At 37.9% G+C, this 24,246-nt stretch overlaps 1 protein-coding gene across 1 annotated transcript in view; it reads left to right on the forward strand.

Annotated features, from left to right (window-relative positions):
- GLIS3 (GLIS family zinc finger 3) overlaps nt 1-24,246 on the forward strand; it is a 154,784-nt gene that overhangs the window by 16,919 nt on the left and 113,619 nt on the right. The window contains 2 exon segments of the mRNA XM_059837001.1: nt 17,606-17,813; nt 22,106-23,210. Coding sequence (XP_059692984.1) covers nt 17,606-17,813; nt 22,106-23,210 — 1,313 coding nt within the window.

The following is a 24,246-nucleotide window of genomic DNA, read 5'->3' on the forward strand; positions in this document are numbered from 1 at the left end:
TGGACCACAAGAGGTGAAAACGTCAGTATACATAGGGCGACCGGGATTGGAATTAGAAAGTGTAATTCAAATACAGATATGATTATCTACCAACAATACTCTTGAATCAAGCTGAGCTTGTGATTTGCTTCAGTTCTTTTGTGGGGTTTGTAAGTCTGTTTTCATAGCTTCAGTCTTAATATTCAGAAGACTTATTTAGACTTGTGTATTTTCTTACCATTGTGCACTATCATTTTTAAGGGGAAAAATAATTTTTTTAAATACTTACTTCAAAAGACAAGTGGCTGAAGCCTTCAAACCTAAAACACAGTGTACAAATCTTCCTCCTAGTAAAAGGAAAAGGATCTTTTTGTGCATTCTGTAGAAGACTCTTGCAAACATCGATCACTAGTACTAAAATACTGTACAGAGGAGAAAATATGACTATCCATGGGGCCTTGAGAGTGGGAAGATAAGCTCCAATGTTCTCTCAGAGAATTCTGAAAATACGATCTGGGAGGTTCTTTCTACACAGCTGTGTCCTCTGTTGGCCATGAGAACAGGAATTTTTACATTTTTGTTATCAGATAATACTGCATGAGTGCTCCCTGTCTCTGTCATTAGTTTCTTTTTTAATCTAAAGATTTTTGTTGAGAGAGGTGGTAGGCCTGTGCAGCTGGAAAAATGATTTCTTTCAGATTGTAACAGCTTTTCCTTGTCAAAAGGTGAGGTTGAAACTTTGAATGAAAGGTTGCTGGAGATGTTTATTTTCAGCATTTGTGGAGGAGTGATAGAAGTTTTATTAGAAAATGCTGGAGTTCTATAGACTATAATAGAAAGCTATGCTGGTACTGCCTGTTTCTGTGGAAGTGTTTTCTTCTATGGAAGAAAAATTTTTATCGGATTCTAAATGTTTGAACTGATTTTTTTCATTTTAATTAAATCCTGTAATATGGAATTCCACATAGAAATTAATATGGTAAAATAGTGTTAAAAGGAAGCAAATTGAGTTTGGATTTAAAACTACCAAACACTGAGCATCAGTGTTTTTAGTCATTCATGCTTGATTGTGAAAGGTACAGTCTGAAGTTCAGATGACTTCATTCAAATTAGCTTCAGTTGCTGATGCTAATGAAGTATAAGGTTCAGGGTTTTCTTCTTAGAGTCTATTCTCATCCATTTTCCTGGTGAGTATTCTAATTATTTACACTATTTCTGCTTATTATCAATTTACATAATAGTATATATACATATCCTAATTTTACATGCTGGTATTTGTGTAACAAAAATTTGAAATGTGAGATGCAAATGTCCTTTATTCCTGTCTACAAATGAATCATATACTGTAGCTGTCTAACTTGTAACCAGAAAATAGTGGCTGCTGATTACTACTCTGTGTTTGAGATAATACTCTCACCACCAAAGCAAAAAACCACACTAGCTTCCTTTTTTTATATTACAGTAGGACATGATGCCATATTTTCCCCCATATATTAAAAAAAACCCTAGCCTACTGCACATGCTGCAAATAAAATATCTGCATTGCAATCATGTCTATTACCTTTTGTGGAAAACTACTATTTCTTTCCCTTAACTGTAGTTTTTCTGCCTTCTCACTAGCAATTCCTGCTCCAGGTGCTCTGAGTTGTTGCCAATACTCTGTCAAAATCTGTGACTGTTACGGCACAAAAATGTACAACTGCAAATTAACGAAGTGTCTTTTTCTGCATAGTGCTTGTGATCATACCTCTCCCATACCTGTTACTTGCCTTCTGTATGTGTCTTTTTGACTGAAATGGACCCTGTTTATGAATGTTGATAAACATTTTTAGCATGCTACCGAGTCCGATTCAAAATTTTGCAACTTGATCCTTTGTTTTAAGCCTTTAATTGAATGTGAAATGTAAATTCCTGGCAGTGGTGCACTAAATTAGTACATATGACAGGCATGATAACTCAGAAAAGACTCAGAAAACGTTGGTAATTGTCATTTCTCCAAACTGATAGTGCATGTCCGAAGCACCTTTGGTCAAGTGGTCCTTTGACAGAGGCAGTGAACTCAGACAAGGTGGAGGACCTTAAAAAGTGTAACTTCTGCTTTTCAGCTCTCTGATTGTGGTTTTGTTTCCAGCCTGTCTTCCACCATCCTTGTGCTCTAATTATTTCCCCATCATTGCTGCCTTCTATTTTTAGACTTTTTGAAGCAGTGTTCAGATCTCCTCTCTGTCTCCAATTTCTTTATAGAGTGATGAACAGCTACTGTGACAGCACTCATGATAAGCAACAATGTCTTAGTGTTAAAAATGCATGGTTTATAAACAACTGCAGAAAGGCATACATACAAAGCAGGTATAGCTGCAGTGTGCAGTGTCTGCCACAGGAATGACTGAAGTCTTCTTGCACAAGTAATGTGTTTTGTTGATGCAGATTTCGCCTTTAATTTTTTTGTAAAACCGATACTAATTGAAATTGTGTGTCAGAGCTGAAAGTGTGTGAAGGGATACCTGTGGGAGGAAGAGGGAGAACAAAGTGTACATGTCCCATGTTTACTTAACCATAGTATAATTCTGCCAGCTGGACAAAGGGACTGTGCTGCTAATTGCCCTGCTACAAGCCAAGTGGAACACTGAGGACCAAATCTGTGTAAATGACATTCAGGTTACTTGAGAAGTTTTGCAAAGCTGTTTTTCCTGAAGGAGAGACCTGGGAAGTATTGTGCCTCGGAGTTCACAGGTTGCCCTAGGCAGATGCAGTTCTGATTTACTTTCTTTTGTTTACTCACTTCACTATCGTCTGCCTTTTTCTAGACCAACACTGTAGGGTCAGCCTTGGAGTGTGTGTTGTCCTGTTGCTGTGCCCTGACAGGAGAATAGCTGTTTTAGTCTGGTATTGCTTGTTTTTAAGCCTTCAGAAGTGGTTACACTTTGATCCTGAGATCTTAATTGGTGTAGGTGAATTAGAAGGTTTGCTGGCACTTTTGAAAATCTCACTTTACATTTACAGAAGTAGAGGTGGGGACTGGTGTGAGGCAGGTGCAAGGAGCAGCTGGAGGTTGGCAGCTGGACTGAGCAAGTTCCCTGCTGTTGCAGACATCAGGGTAACATCTAGCTGTATTCTTGCACTGCAGAGGGTAGCTGAAACACCCTTGGTATTCTTACATCGCCAGCTGATAAACATGAACACAGTGTCCTTGGTGTTGGGGTGGAGGACAAGCAGGGTCTTCTCAGTACCCTTGCCGTCCCCCTGGCTTGATTGTGAAAAGAAAATGCACATGAGTACATTTACTGACGGCTCCGTGGTTAAAAAACGTTGATGAATGTCAAGTCACTAACACCATTTGAGGCATGCAGTGCCTTCTATCACTCATTTTATGTGTAATAAGTAACTCAGCAAAAACTTCAAAGAAAAAAAAAAAACCCATGTAAAACTGTGTATTTTTAGTAAAAGATATGTTTATAACCTAGGGTTTTAATGTGGGGAAGAGTATGTTTAGAGTGATCCTTAACTTTTTTCCTCCCCGCTGATTTTTATAAAAGTAAATTTGTTTTTTATAGATGTTGATTTATAAGCAGAATTGGGTGTATTTAAGAATGCAAGAAATATATCTGCTTATTCCTGACTAATAAAAATGATCCTTCAAGAGCTCGAGCAGTTAGCCTGCTTTTGTACAGTCATATAGCAAATATCAATTCTGTGCAAAAAATAACAATGATTTTTCTGGTGATCTTTATTTTCCATTTCTTTTTATGTTCAGTTTTAGTGATTCTGGTTCAAGAAAGATTGTGAATTCCTCCGTCTCTGAGGAGACTTAAAAAGCTTCTGTAGTGTAAACCAGAAAGAAGAAACACACATTGATTGGACTAAAAAAAGAGAAGTGCTGCAAAACAAGAACAAATAGTAGTCGTGAGCAGTTTCTTTCCACATGACTGCTCCTGTGAATTCCTTCACTGTATCCTAACCTATAAGTTCATTAATGGTCAAACTGAATGATTTGAATAGTTCTTTACCCACAGATCTCAAAAATGAGTCTCTTAAATTAGATATTGGAATCTTTTGAAAGGGGTTTGAACATTGAACTTAATGATAATAATCTCATTTTTTCCTTTATGACTACCTAGCATGTTATAACTTGACTAAAATTTCCTTCTTTCAAAGAAATTCATAGAGAAAGAAATTATTTTAAAGACCTGGAAACTAGAAACCAGGGGCTAAGTTATGGTGCTAACAAAACCGCCCCCAGTAAAGGGACTTTAAAATTTCATTAAAATAGAAAACTTGGGTGTGATGATTGAGATTTATATGATTTAATTGAAAGTTCCAGGTTTATTCTGATCATAGCTGTGATCCAGTCCCTTAAATTAAGAATTTACACACCTTTACTTATGTGTGATAGCCTATTTCTAAGCATTTACATCATTGCACATGGTCAGGCTGTTGGGTTTTTTATCCTGTTGGCCATCCACACTGTACTTTTTCAAACTAATATCACAACACAGAATCACAGCATTTTCAGTCTTGGAAGGGATCCTTTAGGGAGATAATTTAGTCCAACACCCCTGCCAAGGCAGGGTCATTTGGAGCAATTTTCACAGAAACACATCCATCTGAGTTCTGAATATCTCCAGAGTGGGAGGCTCCACAACCTCCCTGGGCAGCCTGTTCCAGTGCTCATGTTGAGGTGGAACTTGTTGTGTTTTAGTTTATGGCTATTGCTCCTCCTCCTGTCATGTGTACCATTGAAGAGTCTGGCACCATCCTCTTGGCACCCGCCTTTGAGAATTTGTATGTATGGTTGAGATCCCCTCTGCCTTCTCCAGAGTAAACAGACCCAGCTGCTGGAGTCTCTCCTCATAAGAGAGATGCTCCAGTCCCCTCATCATCTTTGTGGCTTCTGCTGCACCCTCTTGTGTGTCTTGTACTGACCTGGTCGGCATCTCTCTTGTCCTGAGGAGCCCAGAACTGGCCCAGCCCTCCAGGTGTGGCCTCACTAAGGCTGAGTAGAGGGACAGGATCACCTCCCTGTGATACCACCTGCTGGCCATGCTCTTCCTAGGGCACCCCAGGATCAGAGGGTCTCTCCAGGCCACAGGGGTGCTGCTGGTTCATGGTCAGCTTACCACTGTCACTCACATACCCAGGTCCATCTCTGCAGAGCTGCTTCCCAACAGGTCAGTCCCCAGCCTGCTGCTGGTACTTGGGGTTATTTCTCACCAGGTGCAGAACCTTACCCTTGCCTTTGTTGAACTTGCCCAGCTCTCAGCCTGTTGAGGTCCCATGGAATGGCAGCACAGCCTTCAGGTCTATCAGCCATTCCCACTCGGTTTCCTATCATCAACAAACTTGCTGAAGGTTCATTCGAACCCTTTGTCGAGGATGTTGATAAACAAGTTGAATAAAAGTGGGACAAGATGGAATAGTATGTTCAGTGAAGCACCCTTCTAGCCCATGGATAACCTTTGAAATATTGATGGCTTTTTCCTGTCCCTTAGCTGCAGCCTTTTGAAAGACAAGTTGTCAGTCTACTTAAAAATTTTGTGATGAACATAAAAGGATTAGAGGAGTAGAAAACATGGAGGATATCAAAATATAGTACTGAAAACTTCAGGCTTTACAGATATCTGATTATGAGTTGTTAATTTAAAAACTGTAGTTTCTTTTAAAAATCTTATTCCATAAGCAGAAATGCAACACAATCACCCCGACGTAACAAATTGCTGCTGCAGTAATGATGTTACTGTTTCTCAGTAGGTGTTATAGCTGGGTACAACTAAAAATGCACATGAAACAAAATCATACTGTTTTTAATCACATGAGCATGCTTCAACACCTAATGCATACAAATATAGGAGCAAAAGTACTATAGACTTATCTTCAGCTGAGCCTTCAGCATTTCTCATTTCTTGAGCTTCTTAGGTCAAAACATCCTTTTAAAAGAATACCTGCTGATTAAAAGAGCAACAACCTTCATGTGATGAAATCAGAAATTCGCTTTTAATTATTCTGAGTGAATAAAATTTTTCATATTCAAGGTTCTTGCTGATTTCTGAAACCAGTAAGACATCCCTGGTTTCAAAACAAAATACTTTCTTTCCTGAAAATGTAAGCCTTCTGAAATCCTGCAACTACATTATTTCCATAGAAAGCTGAGTGTTTAATACCGATTCAATGTTTAATTTTCCTTTTTCTCACAATGGGAAAACATTTCTCATTTAAAAATGATAATGCTTTTAGAAGTAAATTTGAATACTGCAGTGGTGCTAGAAGTCTGGACATTCTCTGGGAAGTGCTTATCCTCCTGAGCTGGTTCCCCATGTATTTTTACTTTTCCAGAGGAGTGTCCTAACATTTAGTTGGGTTTTTCTACACAAAGTATACTGCATCTGTCTGGACGCAGTTAACTTTCTTTGTAGCAGTCCATACAGTGCTAGGGTTTGCATTTTTGACCAGACAGTCTTGATAACAAACCAGTGATAACACACCAGTGTTTTGGTTCTTGGTAAGCAGTGTTTGCACAGTGTCAAGGTTTTCTCTCCATGACCCTACCGAGAAAAAGGCCACTAGGAAGGGGGTGTGCAAGAGGCTGGGAGGGAACACAGCCAAGACACCTGACCCTGGCTGACCAAAGGGATGTTCCATACTGTATGATGTGCTCAGTCATGAAAGCTGAGAGAAAGGAGGAGGATGTAAGGGCATTAGTGGTGATGGCATTTATCTCACTGAGCAACTGTAACACAGACTGAGGAATTGGCTGGACACCTGCCTGCTGATGGGAAGTAGTGAATACATTTCTTATTTTGCTTTGCCTCAGCATGAAGTTTTTGCCTTTTTATTAAACTGTCTTTATCTTGACCCAGGAGCTTTTTCCATCTTTTCTTCTCCTGTGCTATCTGTGCTATTGTGGGTACAGAGGGAGAGACCAGCTGGGAGGGTGTTTGTCAGCCAGCAAGTGACAACATCTGGGCACTCACTGAAAACTCTCACCAAACCAGACTGCAAATGCATACTCTTTCTTCACTCAGCCTGCCCATGCAGACTTGATTCTTGAATGTTGCTTGAGGAAGAGAAGGTAGTTATATAAAGGATAAAGTACTATAACAATCGTTTTGGTTATTGTCTTTTTTTCAGTTATAAGGACTTTAAGTCTTCTCTGTTGACCTGATTTAGTGTTCTGTAGCCTTTCAGAAGTAGAATGGACTTTGCTTTGCATTTTTAGCCTGCAGTATGCATTTTAAGTACTTTAAAAGCAAACATGTTTTTTAACATAGAATTTCATGAACTGTAGAATAGAATGTGAATTTCAGCATTTTTGGGATACAGTGACAGCTGACTGTAAGAGATTTATATCCCATTCACATTAACTTCAGGGAATTGCAGTCCTTGAGTTGCGGGGAATCAAATCCCTGCAATTTAATGAAAATCACACCAGAATACTAAAAAAACACACACTAAATTGTATGAAGAATACATGAATGCTTGCATATGACAGAAGTTTGAAAAAATTACATAAGCAGCTCATAAGGCCAAGTTCTGTTTGGAAAAAATTACTTATGTACTTGTGAATTTAAACATCACTGAAATTCACTAGGATGGTGTCTTCAAAAATCACATGATCCATTTTGAATATTTTACTCTTATCTAAATAGCACATTCTCTCTCTAAAACTAGTATGAAGAAGGGTACCACTCTATTTTTTTTAGAGGTATGGAGGAGAGATACACAGCTGGGTTGACCAGCTTCCTGAAATGATTTCAGTGTCCATCAGGACATTTGTGTGGGTTTCCACCCTTGAACAGAGGTACTCAGCTGAGCCGAGCACGCAAACACTTGCCTTTTTTATGCTTTTGTCTGTGAGCACTTCTTTCCACCCTTCAGATGGCCCTTGCAGACACCATTGCGCTGGGATACCACTGTGGTTTCCTGTGTCCTTACCTCAGACCTTAGTCAGGAGCCAACTTTGGCTGCCAAACCCTGCCAACACGGCAGCCTCCTCTTTGCAAAGTAATAGCTGTGGTTAAGACGTCATTCTTTGCAAATCAATTTTGGCAAAGATGACAGCTAAGGGCAGGAGCAGGACTGGTATTTAGGAGCCTAAGCCATTCAATTGTCCTTAATCCTCCCTCTTATTAGCCTGGCTTTGTGGAAGGTAGATGGACTCACTTTAAAAAGATGAAGCAAGCTTTCATTTTGGTCTTTTCTTTTTGATCACAACAACAAAAGACCTGGGAAACTCTGATTAATTAGTATGGCTTGGGCCGATGAAAAGGATAAGGAATAAAGAATTAAACTGAAAGAAAAATGTCTAAAGCTTTGAGAGGAGTGGAAGCATGTAGTGCCAATACAGATTTTAAATAATTCTGTCTGTTTGTATAATTTTCTCAGGCTTTGCCTCTCATTGACATGAAGAACTAAGGTGGCGGGATAAGTAGAGGGTTTTGTTTGTACCATGATGATGCTGATAGTGGCCTCCTCTATAAGTCAGTTTAAATAATTAGAACCACTGTCATTCTGTTATTGCAATGTACCTTACTGGCTGTATATTTCATAGAACAAGATTGCATGTGAAGATAGTAGTAGAAATTTCCGAAGAATTTGTGGTAATCATGCAGGTAGACTTGTAAGGACTAATTTCACAGTCTAGCAAATGTTCTTCCATATAGCTCAGACATATTCCTATATCCTGAATTGAGAAAATTCATACTATGCATAAGTAAATAAGTAAAGCTTTCTGGTAAGACAAATGTTCTCTTAACCACAGGGGTTTGTTTTATGAATTGCACTTGGATTTTGGTTTCTACATACTTTTAACTATTAGTTCGATTGGTCTTCTTGCTTCCTTAAGGACATGATTTTCTGACTTTATGAATTGAGGACTTTTGGCAAGGTAGTTACAATTACTGAATCCAGGGTATATTTGAGCTGTTTGCTGTGAAGGTAGAACAGCAAAAGATCAGTGTGAGAATTTTTTTAATGATGAAAATAAGATGTATCAAAATAATTTTCTTTTTCTTGATGAAGTACTTTTGTTTCACCAAAAGTACTTTTGTTTCCATTGTGTGTGGGGAAAGAAATTTGCATAATGGTTTGAGATACTGCTACTGTAGCAATTCAGACTTTGCTGGTGTCTGATAGACATGCTAGAAATATATATATTAGTTAAGAAGCTAAGCACTTGAAAATACAATTGTATTTTTACTGAGAAGTTTTTCTGAGGTGATAAAATATATTGATATTTAATGAAGCATGAAAGACTTAAATGAACCACGAAAGGAATAGTTAAACTAATAACTGAGATAAAGCCTCTTAGAATATGAATGTTATGTGGGCTGTATGCTTGTTCTTTCTCCCTGGTTAAACTGACAACTAGGATAACATTCTTACCTTTTAGGAGAAACAACCTTAAACAGTATCTTGTTTTAGTGTGAAGAAATAAAAAAATGTGCTGCTCAGAATCTCAGGGACAGTATTGTTTGAAAAATAGTAATGTCCTTGAACAGCTGACTTTATCTGGGAAACAAAAACATACTGAATGTGACTGCTAGTTACTTAGATTCCTGATTCCATATTCCGTAGTGCAGTTTCTGAGGTTCTTTCCACATTAGCTTTTGTCACCTGTTTTAAATGGGTATCACTATTAAACAGGTTGGCTTTTTTTTTTTTTTCCTTTTCCTTTTTTCTTTTTCTGCTTCTTGTACATTTTGGTCTCTTGGGGGGGGAAAGATGTGTTTCTGAGAAAGAGCAGTCAAATGCCTTGGATTATGTGTAGAGATTTAGAAAGGGAGCCTCACATGGTATTAGAGTTTAACATTAAACAGCACCTTTATTGCATGCTTTTTTTGCTGAACTCATGCTATTACTGGAACATGACGTGCAGCACAGTCTGGCACTGATGTACTAGGTGGCAAAGACTGAGGGCTGGCCCGTGCTGCAGGTAGAAAGCAATCTTCTTGCTCTTCTCTCCTCTGCTCAGGACTCGTGCGCCGAAGGTGGCAGGTTTTGCTTGGAGGAGGTTGTCATAGAGCACTGGAGTTCAGGCAGCCTTCATCTCCTGAGAATCTGTCCCCTTACCCTTGGTGCTCTGCTGCTTCCCCTTTTATAAGTCAGTGAAAGAGGCAGAAGTTCTTCCCTCTGCCTGGGGCCTGGAGGAGAGAAAGGGTCTTCTTCCCATCATTGCCATGCCGGCAGGCTGACAGGAGAAACACATATAAGGTGTGCAACAAGGGGGATAGATAACAATCTAGTGAACACAGCAAGAAATCAGAAATTATGTCTGAACAGAGGGTATATTGCTGTGCTGATTTGCTTTGATATGTGGAATGATAAGGTCTTTAGAGTAATGGATCTACATATGCCCAGAGTTGCAGACAGCAAAACTCCTATATGGTATTTTCAAAAACACTAAGAGCACTGAGATAACAGAAGCCATCTGAGCATGTTTTAATGAAAATTGAGGGGAAAGAAAACCAGGAATTAATGGAAAATATTCCAAGAATGTATTTCTAATATGAAGAAAGGCACAGATGTGCAGCAAAGGTTGAACAGTGTTAGAAGTTGTTGTGGCAGATGAAGTGTTACCTAGTACAGAGAATTATTTTTTCTAGAAGGTTTTCTTGTTGCCCCTCCATAGGTGGTTGCATTGCAATCAGGTGGTATCAACAAAATGTATTCTAACAAAATTGCTTGAATCAAATAATTTATTTTGCAGATGACTGCAATGCTGTTGTAAAGCTGGGCAAAGTGTTTCACTATTGATTTCATTTGAGTCCTATAATTCACAATATATGAAGAAGTTTTAAAAATATTATTTTTTTATTTTCTTCCCAAGTAATGCCACATGTAAGTGACATTGTAGTCTGTGCTCTCATATACATACTGATGTATGCTCTGTGTTTATTTAAGTCAGATTCAGGCAGTAATTGCCCGGTGGCACTGCAGCTGGAAGGTATTATCTCTTATTATCTCTAATTCCAATACAATTATCTTCTGTTCATTCAAACACCTGTAAATTTCCATTTTGATTATAATAATACTTTTCACTTGTCTGTATTGTAGTGGTATTCTAAGAAGCTGGCCAATTCTGAAACTTACAACAGGAAACTTGTTGGGTTTTTTCCCCTGATAGTATTCACCATTTTATATATATATATATATATAGCACTTTTAGTGGAGTTTCTATTGATTTGTACCAGTTATTTGATTATGAGGCTTGCATAATGTATTAATATTTCAGAAATACAAACTAAATTGTCAGGCTAAGTTTTGTAAATAGAAACTGGTTACTAATACTATGGAAAAGTAGTAGCACAAACCAAAGGTGTAAAGCTGTAAGTTTTCTGCAATAGAAAAGCACATACCATATTAGCCTAATAAGGACAAAAGCAAAAGTCATCTAATGTTACTGATAACAAATAGGGAGTTACCCATTGCAGCTAAAACATTTATATTTTAGTTCAGTTAAACATTAACTTGTGTGCGCACTAGTTAACTGATAATGTTTTATGCTTTATGCAAAACAAAAAAAACAAAGTAGCTTTCTAAATACCGTTTTAGTAAGTGGTAGGTCTTCCTGATATAAATAAAATGGATTCAAAATTAGTATGAGATATTACAGATGTCTGTAGATCCAACTGAAAATCTTTGTTTTACTGTGTCTGTTCTATCCTGGAAGATTCCTGAAACTGACTGTTTCATAATATAATCTTAGTTTAGTCATTACAAGACCACTGTTTTCATTTGTTTAAATTTAGTGGTTAAAGTGTTCCATAGAAGTAGGTGATATCATTGCTGTCTGCTCTAAACCAGCTAAGTTAATCACCTGTGAGGTATTGTTTTCACTGGTTGGTTCTGGATAATTTTTTACCTCGGTTCCAGTTGAACGGAGACATTGTTTTTCATTGTGCTTTGTCAGTCTCTTTTGTCTCTCAGTAGAGTTGCTGAAAGTACATGCTTGATTACTTCATACAAAGATTGCAAATAACATTAAAAATTAGTGAAAGTTAATTTACCAAATGCACTCAGATAGTGAAAAAGCTGCCTTTAAAAGATTCAAAGCATGAAGAAGCTTTAAAGTGCATAGACAGTACTGTCTCAATACCATGCCATCTTATAATTCTGTTTAGTGTATTTTCTTGAGATCATTTTTATTGATTGTAAAGATTAGGTCTCTGTAAGCAGTGAAGAACATGGGTTATCCAGTACTAGTCAGATTAATGGTGTGTCTGTCTCAGTGTTCAGAGTGGACTCTGCCAGAGGATTTGGAGAAAATCTGTTACTAAATGTCACTGTTGAATGTGTTAAGAAAACCATAAGCTATGGTCATAACGATAATGTTAAAAACAGTGAGCTATTAGGATCTTAATTTCAGGATTTTCCCTCTAACTACAAATCCTTGATTTTTTTTTTTTTGGTTTTGTTTTGTTTTTAAAGATAATAAATGCTAAGAATCACTGTTTCACTAGCATGTAGTGGCTGTGTGGTGTATTGTAGTTGAGAAACTACAATATTTTGTAAGACTTGCAACACAAATGATAATTCAGCAACTTTTTGAGTCATAGTTTAATAATTTACTTGTACTCTGAAAAACTCCAGCTTGCATGCTATAAAAAAAAAGCTCATACCTAATAATCTTGTGACTGAGCTTATGTCTAGTTCACATAGAAACTTCAAGGTCTTCCAAAAAGATCTGGACTCAGAGTATGATGCCAGTTTGAAGAAGCCCAGATTTCCAAATCAGCAAAGAATTTATTTGATCATGTGGCTGTAGAGGCAAATGACAACATTCCCCCAAGCCTGCCTTTTAAAAATATATTTGCTCCCCTTTGGAGCTTCAGTTTAACACACTTAAAGAAGGTTTGAAAGAGTGTCATATCCACTGCCCTGCAGCTACTGTCTCTGTCTACATAGTTGTTGTGCAATAGAGGTTTCTTAGGTGGCAGTGGAAACAATAGAAATGTGGCTGTTTAGTTTAAGGGCAAAGGGACAAGAGCTAGCTCTCTAGCAGTCATTAATAATATAACTGAAATTACTGTGGGGTAAACCTGAAAACTTTGGCGGGCTCAAGGTGAGAGGGATTTAGATATTACCATTGGGAAGCAAGTGTTCTGTGCAAACATTTGAGTTTTTTGAGTCACCAGGCAACGTGAAGCCCCCCCCCCCCCACAGTGTCAATGACCCTGCGGACATGGTGACAGTAAAGATGTGTGCAGTAACTGAGAGCTGCAACATCCAGGTTATTAAAGGTGTTGTGAAAAAAGGCCAAATGTGTTTTCAAACAGCTGTGGTGAGTTTAATCTATGTGAAGAATACAGTCACACAATCTGCCTTATTCCTGTGGTCTGTGTTCTCTTATGTATTTAGGGTCTTACAACATTCTTTTTGTTTGTGCCCTTTTCTCCCCATTTTGGTGAATAGAGAGTCCACAGAAACAAGAGTGGAAGCCCAAAACAAGGGAAACATTAAAACCAACCACTTCCAAAGCTCTTAACGTGCACTTTTTCTATGTATGTGTACACAGAAAATCCCCTAGGGAAATTAACTTTTGATCTTTTGTTGTAATTCTTTATTTCTCGCTGTTGCTTTAACAGTAACAAGAGACAGGTTTTCAAATTGCTTTAGTAGCTTTGTTTCATAGTGATTAGTTCAGTAACTATAGAATTTATTAATCAAGGAGATATTTGAATTTGATCCAGTGTTATGTATTTGGTATGTATGTAGAGTGTTTCAGAACACCTGACAATTAAAGCTGGTTTTGTTTTTATATGTTTTTGCTGACTATGATTTATATATGAAAAGCATAGTTTACAATTTCAAAGGTTTGGTGAAGTAGTTTCATTTTTTAACCTGAGATACTTGGAAGAATGAGCAAATGACTGCTCTTTGCATAAAGAAATAGGCAAAGAAATTGGTTGATTTCAGTCAATATCTATGCAAAAGATAAAAAAAATTGTTTTTCCAGTGAAACTGATTTCATATTGGACTCTTTCTCCAAAAAGTAAGAGAATTACATAAATTAAGAAAATCTCATCTAAAATTCTGTGTGTCTAAAGTACTTGAATTTTTCTGCATTCTTTGAATGTTCTTCAGAAGATTGCAGTGAAATAATTTTGCATTTCAAGGTTGAGCGAAGCTTAGCTGTTAACCAACTATAGAGAATAAAGAGGGAAAATAGGCAGCCTTATGAATGAGGAAGTGAATGGATAAAAATATTTCCATAATTTTTTTTTCTGTTTCTACTTGTTAACTATTACTGTTATATGTTGATAAGGAGCAGTTTTGATTTATGTGTTAGTTTATTTAGAATAAAGCACCTGCTCTGGTTAGCTGTAACTCTTACAAGGAGCTACTTGGCTTTGTTTGACTGTCTGCTGATCTATATCCTAGTATAAAAGCAAAGAAACTACTTCCTTTGCTTATTTAAAATATTGGTTTACATATTTTTCTTAGAATCTACAGTCATTTAAACCTACTGGTATTCTCCTGAGAGTTTCCTGTTTATCTCAGCTGATGTGGATTCAAGGCATCGAGGAATTTCTAGTTGTCCTTTCACTATCCTGACATTTCCAGGCTTCGGGACAATGATACGGGAAACCTGGACTGAGGGCTCCTCTGGCACTCTGGGTATGTGATGCCATATGCTCATGCTGGAGATAGTTGTTCTGACATTTATCCAGAGCTTTTGAGCACACATTCTGACAGCTTGCCTTTCAGCAGCAGGCTCGTGACAGGCCAGGTCGACGTTGCGCCTGTTTAACTTAATGCTAGATCAGATGTGGTCTGTACTCTTGTAGTGGACTTGAAGTCAGCGTGAGCTTCCAATCTTGTGCTCAGACTCAGTTCAACATAGATGGGATTGTATGCTGCTGCCTGATTCAGATCAAATTGATTTTGTTCAGTGATGCTTGCAGGGCATGGACAAGGTATTAATGATGGTCTTTTGACACATTTATGCCTATATGAAGCAGCTGATGAAATGTTATGACTTTGCTTTTCACAGCAGCAGCCTTTTACTTTGCAGTCTCTTTCAGTGGTAGGAGTTAATGATTTATTCTTCCATGATAATCTTCCCTGCCTTTTTTTCAGTAGAAGAATTTTAATTTTTTGTCATAACAGCAAATGTTCATCAATGGCAAATTAAGAAAGCCTTTTCTTATAGCCTCTCCACATAAGAAAAAAGACCAGACAAATGTTCCTGAGGACTAGAGTCTTGCATAACTTTTGTTTATCATTCCAGTAATAGTCTCCCCAAAGTACTTAATTTCTCATGTTTTCCTTTCAATGGCTAGCAACCAGGCCATTTTTTCTTATCATCTTTACCACAACACAGCAAATTTTCTTACCTGCTGTTGGCATCCCTGAGGTACTGTTTATACACAGATAATAATAGCAGACCCTGTAATTAAAAGGGAAACCAGGATGCATTGAGGATGCAACTTTCTGTATTTAACAGCGCTGGTTTAGCACTCCTACCTGTTCTGGTTTTTCTACTGGGATTTGTTTTTTTTTTCCCGACATGTAAGCTTCAAGACACTCAGATTTAGTAATGAGCAAATAGTAATTTCACTGTATCATTGCAGATTGTTATTTGAGATGACATATGGCCTTTTCTTAATGGAAATCTGACAAATGCACAGTCCTTGATTTCCAGATATGATAAAGCAGATATTATTGTTACAACTGAAATTGGTTTAAAGTAGCCTTTAAGTAAAGGGTGTTAATGGCATCATCCAGGAAAGGATCAGTATAAATTTGGTACATTTTTGCAATGCTAAGTATTAGGTTGATGTATTATTAAGTATTCCATACATGCATATATATAAATACACACACACACACACACACACACACATATATATATGCATGTGTATATGCATGTGTATACACTCTCCAAGCATTACAACTGTATTTCAGTGTCAAACCCAGCTGGGTTTCTTACATTGTTATAGTACACTTTTATATAATTTAGGGCAGAATATCTTTGGTTCTACATACTAAAGGCACTTTTCTAAAAAATAGCTAACTGAACATTTATGATGCACACATACATATATTGTCTTATGTTGTATTATGTATTTTTTTTAGTGTGAACGGGGCTTGTAAATTTATTTCACCTCACCCAGCTTTTTGCTAAGAGGAGTAGTGTTCATGTTATTATCAGAGGCAATTTACATTTTTTGCCTAATGTTTGCTGCTGGTTCCAATTTATTTCTCTGTAACATTATAAAATCAACTGCTGAGAAGCACATTGATTCAGCTTTATTCAGCTTTATTCAGAGTTCACAATATGTACTTTCTTGCTTTACAGGAAAGAAATTGAAATACCTTCTCTTTTTCTTTTGATTTAGTTGAACATCTGTAGTGGGAACAGACTGTAATCCTACCAGAGCTTAAATGCTTTGTTGTGGTGTTCACAGTGGGGTTGAGTGCAGAATCAGGAATTCCCTGTACATGTTTTTCCTTGGAACTGTTTGATCTGGAGGGAATTGAAGGATTTGGATTTTCTTCTTTTGACTGGGAGAGCCACAAATGCCTTGATGTACATCTCTCTGCCTTAATGTACATCTCTGTGCAACCCATCTGAAGAACCTGGAGAAAAAGCTGTATGAATTGTATGCCCCAAACAAAAGTAGATTTAATTTGGGAAAATCGTTTACATAGAAGTACTTTTCACTGTTTGTCCTGATGTTGCTATCCTGCTTTGGGGAGTATTCTGAACAGGGAAGCAGCTAGAAATGTGAATTGTCTAATTATTAGTTTTCAGCTGTGATGAGAATTTGCTAGATATCCAACAACTTCCATAATATGACCTGCATTTTAACTTTCTGATCTCAATGTGTTTTAATGGAGGCAATCTTCTAAACTACCGTCTCTGATCTAAATCACAACAAAAAGTACACTGGGCATTTTGAAGGTATGTCCCAGTGGCCAGCTACCTTTTGTGCTACTGTGTAATAGATCTCAGTTCGAGTCATGGCAGCAGTGATTAAGAGCAGACTGTGGCCTTTGAAGAAAGTCCAGAATGCTTCTCAGTTTGATTCAGCTCAGATTCCTCTACTTAGACCTCTGAGGAATGCTGGGTTCCAGCTGTAACTCTCTGCTGCTAGTGAAACTACTCAGCCAGCACTGCAGTCTGCATGCATATCAGAGGTCTCCTTGCTTTATGCATGGATAGTGGTAGGAATGATGGAAGGGCTTGCAATGGATTGCAGCTGCAGGGTTTGGTAGGACTTGGGGCACGGTGCTGTTCTGGCAGCCTCCTTGGGTTGTCTCTTTCTGTCATCTTCGTAGAGAGCTGTCCTTCAGCTGAGGGCTTTTTACCTGGTGCTTTTTCTGATGTTTTTCTGTCACGCCTGGTCTTTAGTTTATGTACTTCAGCACATGTTCTACACATGCATAATCTATTAATTCCCCCATAGAATATTGCTATTTATGTTTTGAGAAGTTTGCAAAATTCTTGTGTTGGTCCCCTGTTTTGTCCTCATCTGAAGATTCCCATTACTTTCTGGAGTTTGCAAAGTGATGTGATAAAAATGTGGGAGTTACATGACAGAGTTCATGGGATGCTACAATGTGAGTTCTGTGACTCATCATGGGTTCATGAGAGATAAATACTAACCTGCTTTGTTTATTTTAGGAGGTCTTGGTTATGGACACAAGGGCAAGTCCATTGGAAAAAGCAGTGGCAACAATGCAATAGTCACCAGCAATCCCATGACAGTTCAACAGCTGGGAGCTCTTTCACCTTCAGCCTATCAGCTTTCAACAGCCTGCAGCCAGATCAGCCCTAGCTTACAAAGGTCTATGAATGCTTTCAGCCTGAGTGCTTCTCCAGCAGATACAAGGTCCTCAATTACCTTTTTATATTCAGTACTTTAAAAGAAGAGGGTTTTAATTACAATGTAACATTTCTGGTTATTAAAATCAGAAAATCCTTCTCTGTTATGACATGAGAAATTGAATTCCATGCAATTTAATTCAGATCAACTATAATCATACTTCATGTTTGGATCATTCAAATAATGGGTGAAATTTGGCCACAAAAAATCTGTGCATGATAGGACATATTTATTAGATAGGGGCTGTTTTATCTAGTCACAAATTAGATTTTTGTACCTGGTATAGGAAGTGTTATGGAGGATGAAAGCAGAAATAGTCCACGTTACATCTACATAGTGCCAAGTGTGCCATGTTGGTGTCTTTCAAATAACATCGAGGACAGCCAAAAAACCCATAAATGCTGTGCACATGTTCCTCTCTCCTCATCAAATGCATTTGCTTTCAAATGGTTTGTTTGCCATCTGATAATAAACCAGATCAATTTTCCTTGAAAACTTGTTAGTTTTCCTAGTTCCGTTGTGTAGCTAAAGAAAACTATGACCACTTCCTGTAAATGTTGCCTTTTTATATCGCTACCCCACAGATAAACATTTATGAATTAATTTTAAATGCTTAAATAAGTTTTGAGATTATGACTTTGAGTTTTGTCAGCAAACATGAATTAGAGGAAAACAGGTATTTGAGAACCACCCTATAAGTACATTAGGCATGTCCCTGGATGTTAAAAATACAGTGAGAAAATGTTCCAGTGTGTTATTTTGAAATCTACATTCCCCCTTGCCAACTGAGTTGAAATGTAGTTTTTATTTATGAAAGACGGTAAGAGTCTTTATTCTCAACGCCGTTTACATTTACTGTGTTGCTTTATTACAAGCCAAGGGACATTCCTGAAGTAATTAAAATTGGTACTTTGCTAATGGAATAAAACCTTGCTTTACTCTTAAGATAATTTTTAACATTTCTGTCACTTTAGTTATGAAGACTGAGCTCCCTGGGAAAATTTACAAAATTAATGATGCTTCCTATGCAGACATGCCAGCAAAAACCATTCAGTGCTAAGATGATAAAAAATGACAAATCCAAATATAAGCCTTTCAGATCAAATAAAACTGATGCTAGAAAAATATAATTACATAATTGTTACTTACTTATGTTTTAGGTGTGCCTGTATGGTTCCAAACACTGAATGTGTGGTTGGATATGTAATGTCAGTACTGAGTTATACAGTTTTGATTTTATTTCAAAGAAACATTTACTAAGGGCAAACTCAAGTTGAAACTCTGGCAGAATCAAGGCTGTGGTGTCCCTAGAGTACTTTTTAATGATTTATCAGTGAAGGTGTTATAAAATAAGTTTATCACACAAAGAATGCCAATTTCAGCAATTTTGTACCTCAATTTGTTTGATAGGGCAAAACAAGTTTAAAGTCAGAGTCTAACTCACAGATTTTTAAGACAGTGCAGGGTTTTTTTCTTTGTTTATTTGTGGTTTTTTGGGGAGGTTGTTGTTCTGTTTTGAGCTTTTTTTGTTTTTTTGATTAAATTTCTTGAACTATAAATGGCTTTTGCCTAAGTTAAGTTGGCTGGTTCTTCCTGGGCAGAGTGCCTTCTCTGGATTTTATCTCTCAGGCACTATGAACTGTATTCTGGCAGCTCAATCCAAACCAGATTATTTGTTGAATTTACCAAAGCTGAAGTGAATCATCTTGATTTTTACTGATGGAAGAAAGAAACCAGTTGGCAAACTGAGAGTTTTGCTACACATAGCATTATATTCTGGTGTAGAGACCATGGAGGATAAAACCTTCCCCATCTTCTTTGAGTTTCTGCAGAACTGTTTTGGAGTATTAGTTGTATTGCATCAAAACAGAGGTAATCCTGCCTTTTGCTTTGACGCAAGTCAGAAGATGACCTAGGAAAGAGCAGATGGTTCTTGGCTAGTAAACAGAAGACCGTGAAAAGAGAGAAAAACATAGTTTCCACTCTTCCATGTTTATGTTCGGGATTCTGGATTATACTCTGACATTGTGGCCTCTGTACGCAAAGGGAGAATGCAATGTAATTGAAAAGTAATCTCTTGTAAATGCTAATGAAAGATCTGGTCCAAACTCGAGCTGTTTTAGTTTACAATGAGCAGATGCACCAATTAATAACATCTGAGATTCTGGCACCCTGATAGATCTGGTCCCTTATTTTCATATTAGGTGTCTTTATTTTCCTCCTATTAGAAAACTACTTAGTCACAGTGTTGGCTGAATTTTAAAAAAATCTTCAGCTGGATTTTTTATTATTTTTTTAAATTTAAATGCTGAAGTGCTGGAACTTCTTCAGAATAGCTGGCTCTTACTTATTGTATACTTGAAATTCTGTGCCAGCTTTTTATTTTTGTCCTATTATGAGACTGTTAAAAACAGTTTTTCTTCAGATTCACTGATGGATATGCCCCTTTGTGTTAAGCATTGTTAGCTTTGTGTATGACACTGGTCGTACTATGCATCTGCTTAAAACTCTTGTCAGTACAAAAATAGACTTTTTATTGATGCTCGATTTGTTTTTCTTTATTCATAAAAGAGAAAATAAAAAATTTTAGAAAAACTGGCAGAACACCCTTACACTCTTCTTATATTTTCTAGGTGTGAATCGTAGCATGGAGGAATCAAAGCTTACTTACTTGTCTTGCTGTGTTGAAAACTGTGGATCTGTATTTGGGGTTACAACATACTAGCACGATTTATTCTCCCCAAAATGGACTGTGCTTTAACAAAGCCCATTGACAACAGCCTAAATCAACTTTTTCACAAACAGTCATCCCTTTAGATCTAAATGTCACACAAGACTGACCTGACAGAGCAGACTCATTTTTCTCATTTCTCCCAATGCAAATTGTAGTCAGCGTGCTAATTGTGCTTTTTGTCTGTAGTCTGTTTTGCGAGTGCCGTTTAAACCCTGGTGGAGTCACGTAAGGTCCGTGACAGTACCCTGCCCTGACATTGAATCAGAACAGGACGTTTCTTATTCTGACACAGCAGATCAACCATGCATTACAAAGCAAGTGTCTTGTGCAAAGGGGCATTTAACCATCTCTCCCACTGGTCACCACAGCAAGGCTTGCTGTTCTTTTAAGATACATTTTCCCTGTTTGCGAGCTGTCTTACAAATACAGCACCTGCAAACTACTTCCTCTCTCTCTCTCAGGCTGTGTCAAGCTTCCCCTCCATTGTCCTTGATCCATCATTGAAATTCCATGCTTCTTCAAAACTGTGTCATTAAAATAATAAACCCAAGAATTAATTCTCAAAACATAAGATGTAGAGGCTTCTGGGAGACTGTCACATTTATCTAGATACATAACCAGCTCTTCCTATTGTAAGAGCTCCTTAAAAATAGAAATTTATATACTGATAGCACCACTAGCTGGTAGGAAGTCCAAATCTGCCTGGCTGTGATCTGGAAACAAAGAAATAAATCCAGTTAGCATTCAGCCTGCATTTACAGCCATGACTCAGGGCCCTTGATGCCCCTTTTATTTTCTTTTTATCCCTTTCTGTAAAAAACAATTCTTTTAAGGGTTTTCAAGCTATCCAAAGAATATTTGCAGCATAAAGAAGCTTCATAATATCTCTATGAAAAATGCTCGATAACAGCAAGTTTACACTTTAGTGAAAAATTTTGATTGCTGACTTGGAGGCAGATACATCTTCAAATTACATCTAGGAAACCTCTTCAACCAGTTCTCCTACATTGCTAATTTATTTTGTTTGTTTTGTACAGTTAGATATCATCTGTATTTGTAACTTTGATATATAAAACTTCTGTAGGGAAGTATTTGTAGTATTTGTATGTATTACAATTGATAAAGTCATTCAGGTTGAATATCCATTCTCTTTGGATTAGTTTTCTTTCTGTTTTTTTCAAGAAAAAATATAGATTACTTAAATCGTTATGGGTTTCATTGAAGGCGGGAACATAATGCTTTGGCTTCAGAAGTCCAAACCTATTTACACCACAATTGTGTAAAGACATGCAATAATTTCTGCACTGGTGGATCAAGAATCTTTACAGTAACTTTCTTTCAAAATCTTGAAGTTTTAAAGTTGGCTTCCTAAGTGACCTTTTTAGATGTATATTGCCTTTGTATAACTACTGGTACATTAACTGAGTGTGCTGAACTTGAGCACCTAGTATTAGGGAGAGCTTTTCTCACATGTAGCTTTTCCTTAATTTTTAGTGTCTGTGTGAAGGTAAAAGATCTACTTCTGAATTGTCTAACTGCTTACTTTATTATACCTCTATTTCAGGTCACTCTTGTCATGTGAGACTCTGGCCTCTACAACATTAAGCTTGTCAGAAGGTCACTCCCCTCTGAGTGCTGAACAAGAGTGGTCACATAGGTACAGGACACTTTCTTCTGTTCCTCCTGACCATGGTTTACAAAATGGCAGCGAGCTGGGGGACTTAACAAATTTTTCACCTGAAGCATCTACATCCAGTGACTCACTACCATCCTACTTATATGGCATGGAAAATAAGAATTCCCCTTACTCTAGTCCTTGCCAGTCCTCAGTCTGGTCTCAATCAGCCCACTCCAAAAAGAGAGGACTCTCTGTATCTCCTCTGTCTGACTCTGGGATTGAGTTCAATACAATCATTCGTACATCCCCAACTTCTTTGGTAGCCTACATCAACAGCTCCAGGGCATCGCCAGCAAATGTCTCCCCACAGCCTGAGGTCTATGGACATTTTTTGGGAGTGAGAGGAAGCTGTATACCCCAAAACTGCTCTGTTTCAACCACCCAGAAAGGCTTCCCCATGGCGAATGGCAGTGTCACTTTTCCAGGGTATATTGAGAACGGGACAGGTGAGTACCAGCGGATGCAGCAGCTGGAGCAAGCCAGTTTACAGATGATTGCCACAAATAACATGGTGATCCAGCAAGGTGTGCTGCCCATGGACAGCCATGCAATGGACATCCTGAAAAACGAACAGCTGGATGACTTCTCAGGCCCTATTGTTGACATGCCTCTTTCCCCCCTGGTGCTGCCACCACAAGGGCCGCCCCCGCCGTACCACGCTCACCAGCACCGGCACCCGCTCGGCCTCCCCAGCCACGTCCCCCCGCTGCAGGGGCTGCCTCCTGCCCCGGGCGCCCTGCTGGAGGAAGATGGGGAGCTGGATGATTTCAATGGCAAGCATGGCTGTTGCTGGGTTGACTGCGGGAAGCTGTATGACCATCAAGAGGAGCTTGTGCGGCACATCGAGAAGATCCACATAGACCAGAAGAAGGGAGAGGACTTCACCTGCTTCTGGGCAGGGTGCCCTCGAAGGTTCAAGCCATTCAATGCCCGTTACAAACTGCTGATTCACATGAGAGTCCACTCAGGAGAGAAGCCGAACAAATGCACAGTGAGTCTGACATCCGTCTTTCTTAACAACTAAAGGCTCTCTATTGCTTAGGAAAATACAGTGAAGTTGTAATTCTGCCTTTGCTTCTCCCATTTAAACTTTTTAATCTAGTCTGTGAGAATGAAATGATTAGTCCCAGTAGACCCCCCCCCCTTCCGTCTTCCCACCTAAACAGAAAGGAAAGGTGTTCTTTCATTTGATACATACCAACAGACAGAATTAGAAAAAATGTTGTGTTTTCTGCATTTATAAACTTTTATTGTAGACTGCAACAAGTGACATGGTAAACCTTCATAATGCAAAATTGAGGCATAGTCAGTACTTAAGTACTTGCATGAAGGATACATGCAGGAAAAATGTATCAGAATAAATATAAATAAATAATAAATAAAATGCTGCAGAATAAATGTCACAGTTTATCCTGTGAGATTCTTGCCTCACGTTACACCTTTTTGACTTGAGGAATTTTCAAGACCTTGCATAATGTTACCACAAGAAACTGAGAAGAGTTGAGCATTTTTTAAGGCGGTTGTTTGTTCTACTACTAAAACCTAAACCCACATACCTGTTTCCATTAGTATACTAGGAATAAATCCCATAATAATTTTTCTTTTCACAGATTCTAGCAGTCAGCATTCAATCCCTGAAGTTATGTTTTTCTAGCCAGAAAAGTTTGTTAGGGTCACTGTAAGTCAGTCTAACACATAGGTAGTCACATGGGTTAATAATCTGGCTGTAATCAGTTTCTGCTTGGTCTCTTGTGCACCATCTATAATCTCTGTAATTCAGATTCTTGAATTTCCTTACATATGATTTGTATTTTGATGACAATGAGCTTAAACTTAAAACTGAAGTTCTTATTTAGTGTCGTCAGACAGCAACCTCACCAGCGCAGCTTTGAGTCCGCAGCATAAATGATGATGAATGTATAATTTCTAGGAATAACAACTGATTAAAAAACATATGTTTACATGTGGTGAAATTTAAATTGATGCTTGGAGTCTGTATCAGTGTATGTGTTGTTGAATATTTTTTT

The sequence above is a fragment of the Haemorhous mexicanus genome, chromosome Z (genome assembly GCF_027477595.1).
Source record: "Haemorhous mexicanus isolate bHaeMex1 chromosome Z, bHaeMex1.pri, whole genome shotgun sequence".
Taxonomy (NCBI): domain Eukaryota; kingdom Metazoa; phylum Chordata; class Aves; order Passeriformes; family Fringillidae; genus Haemorhous; species Haemorhous mexicanus.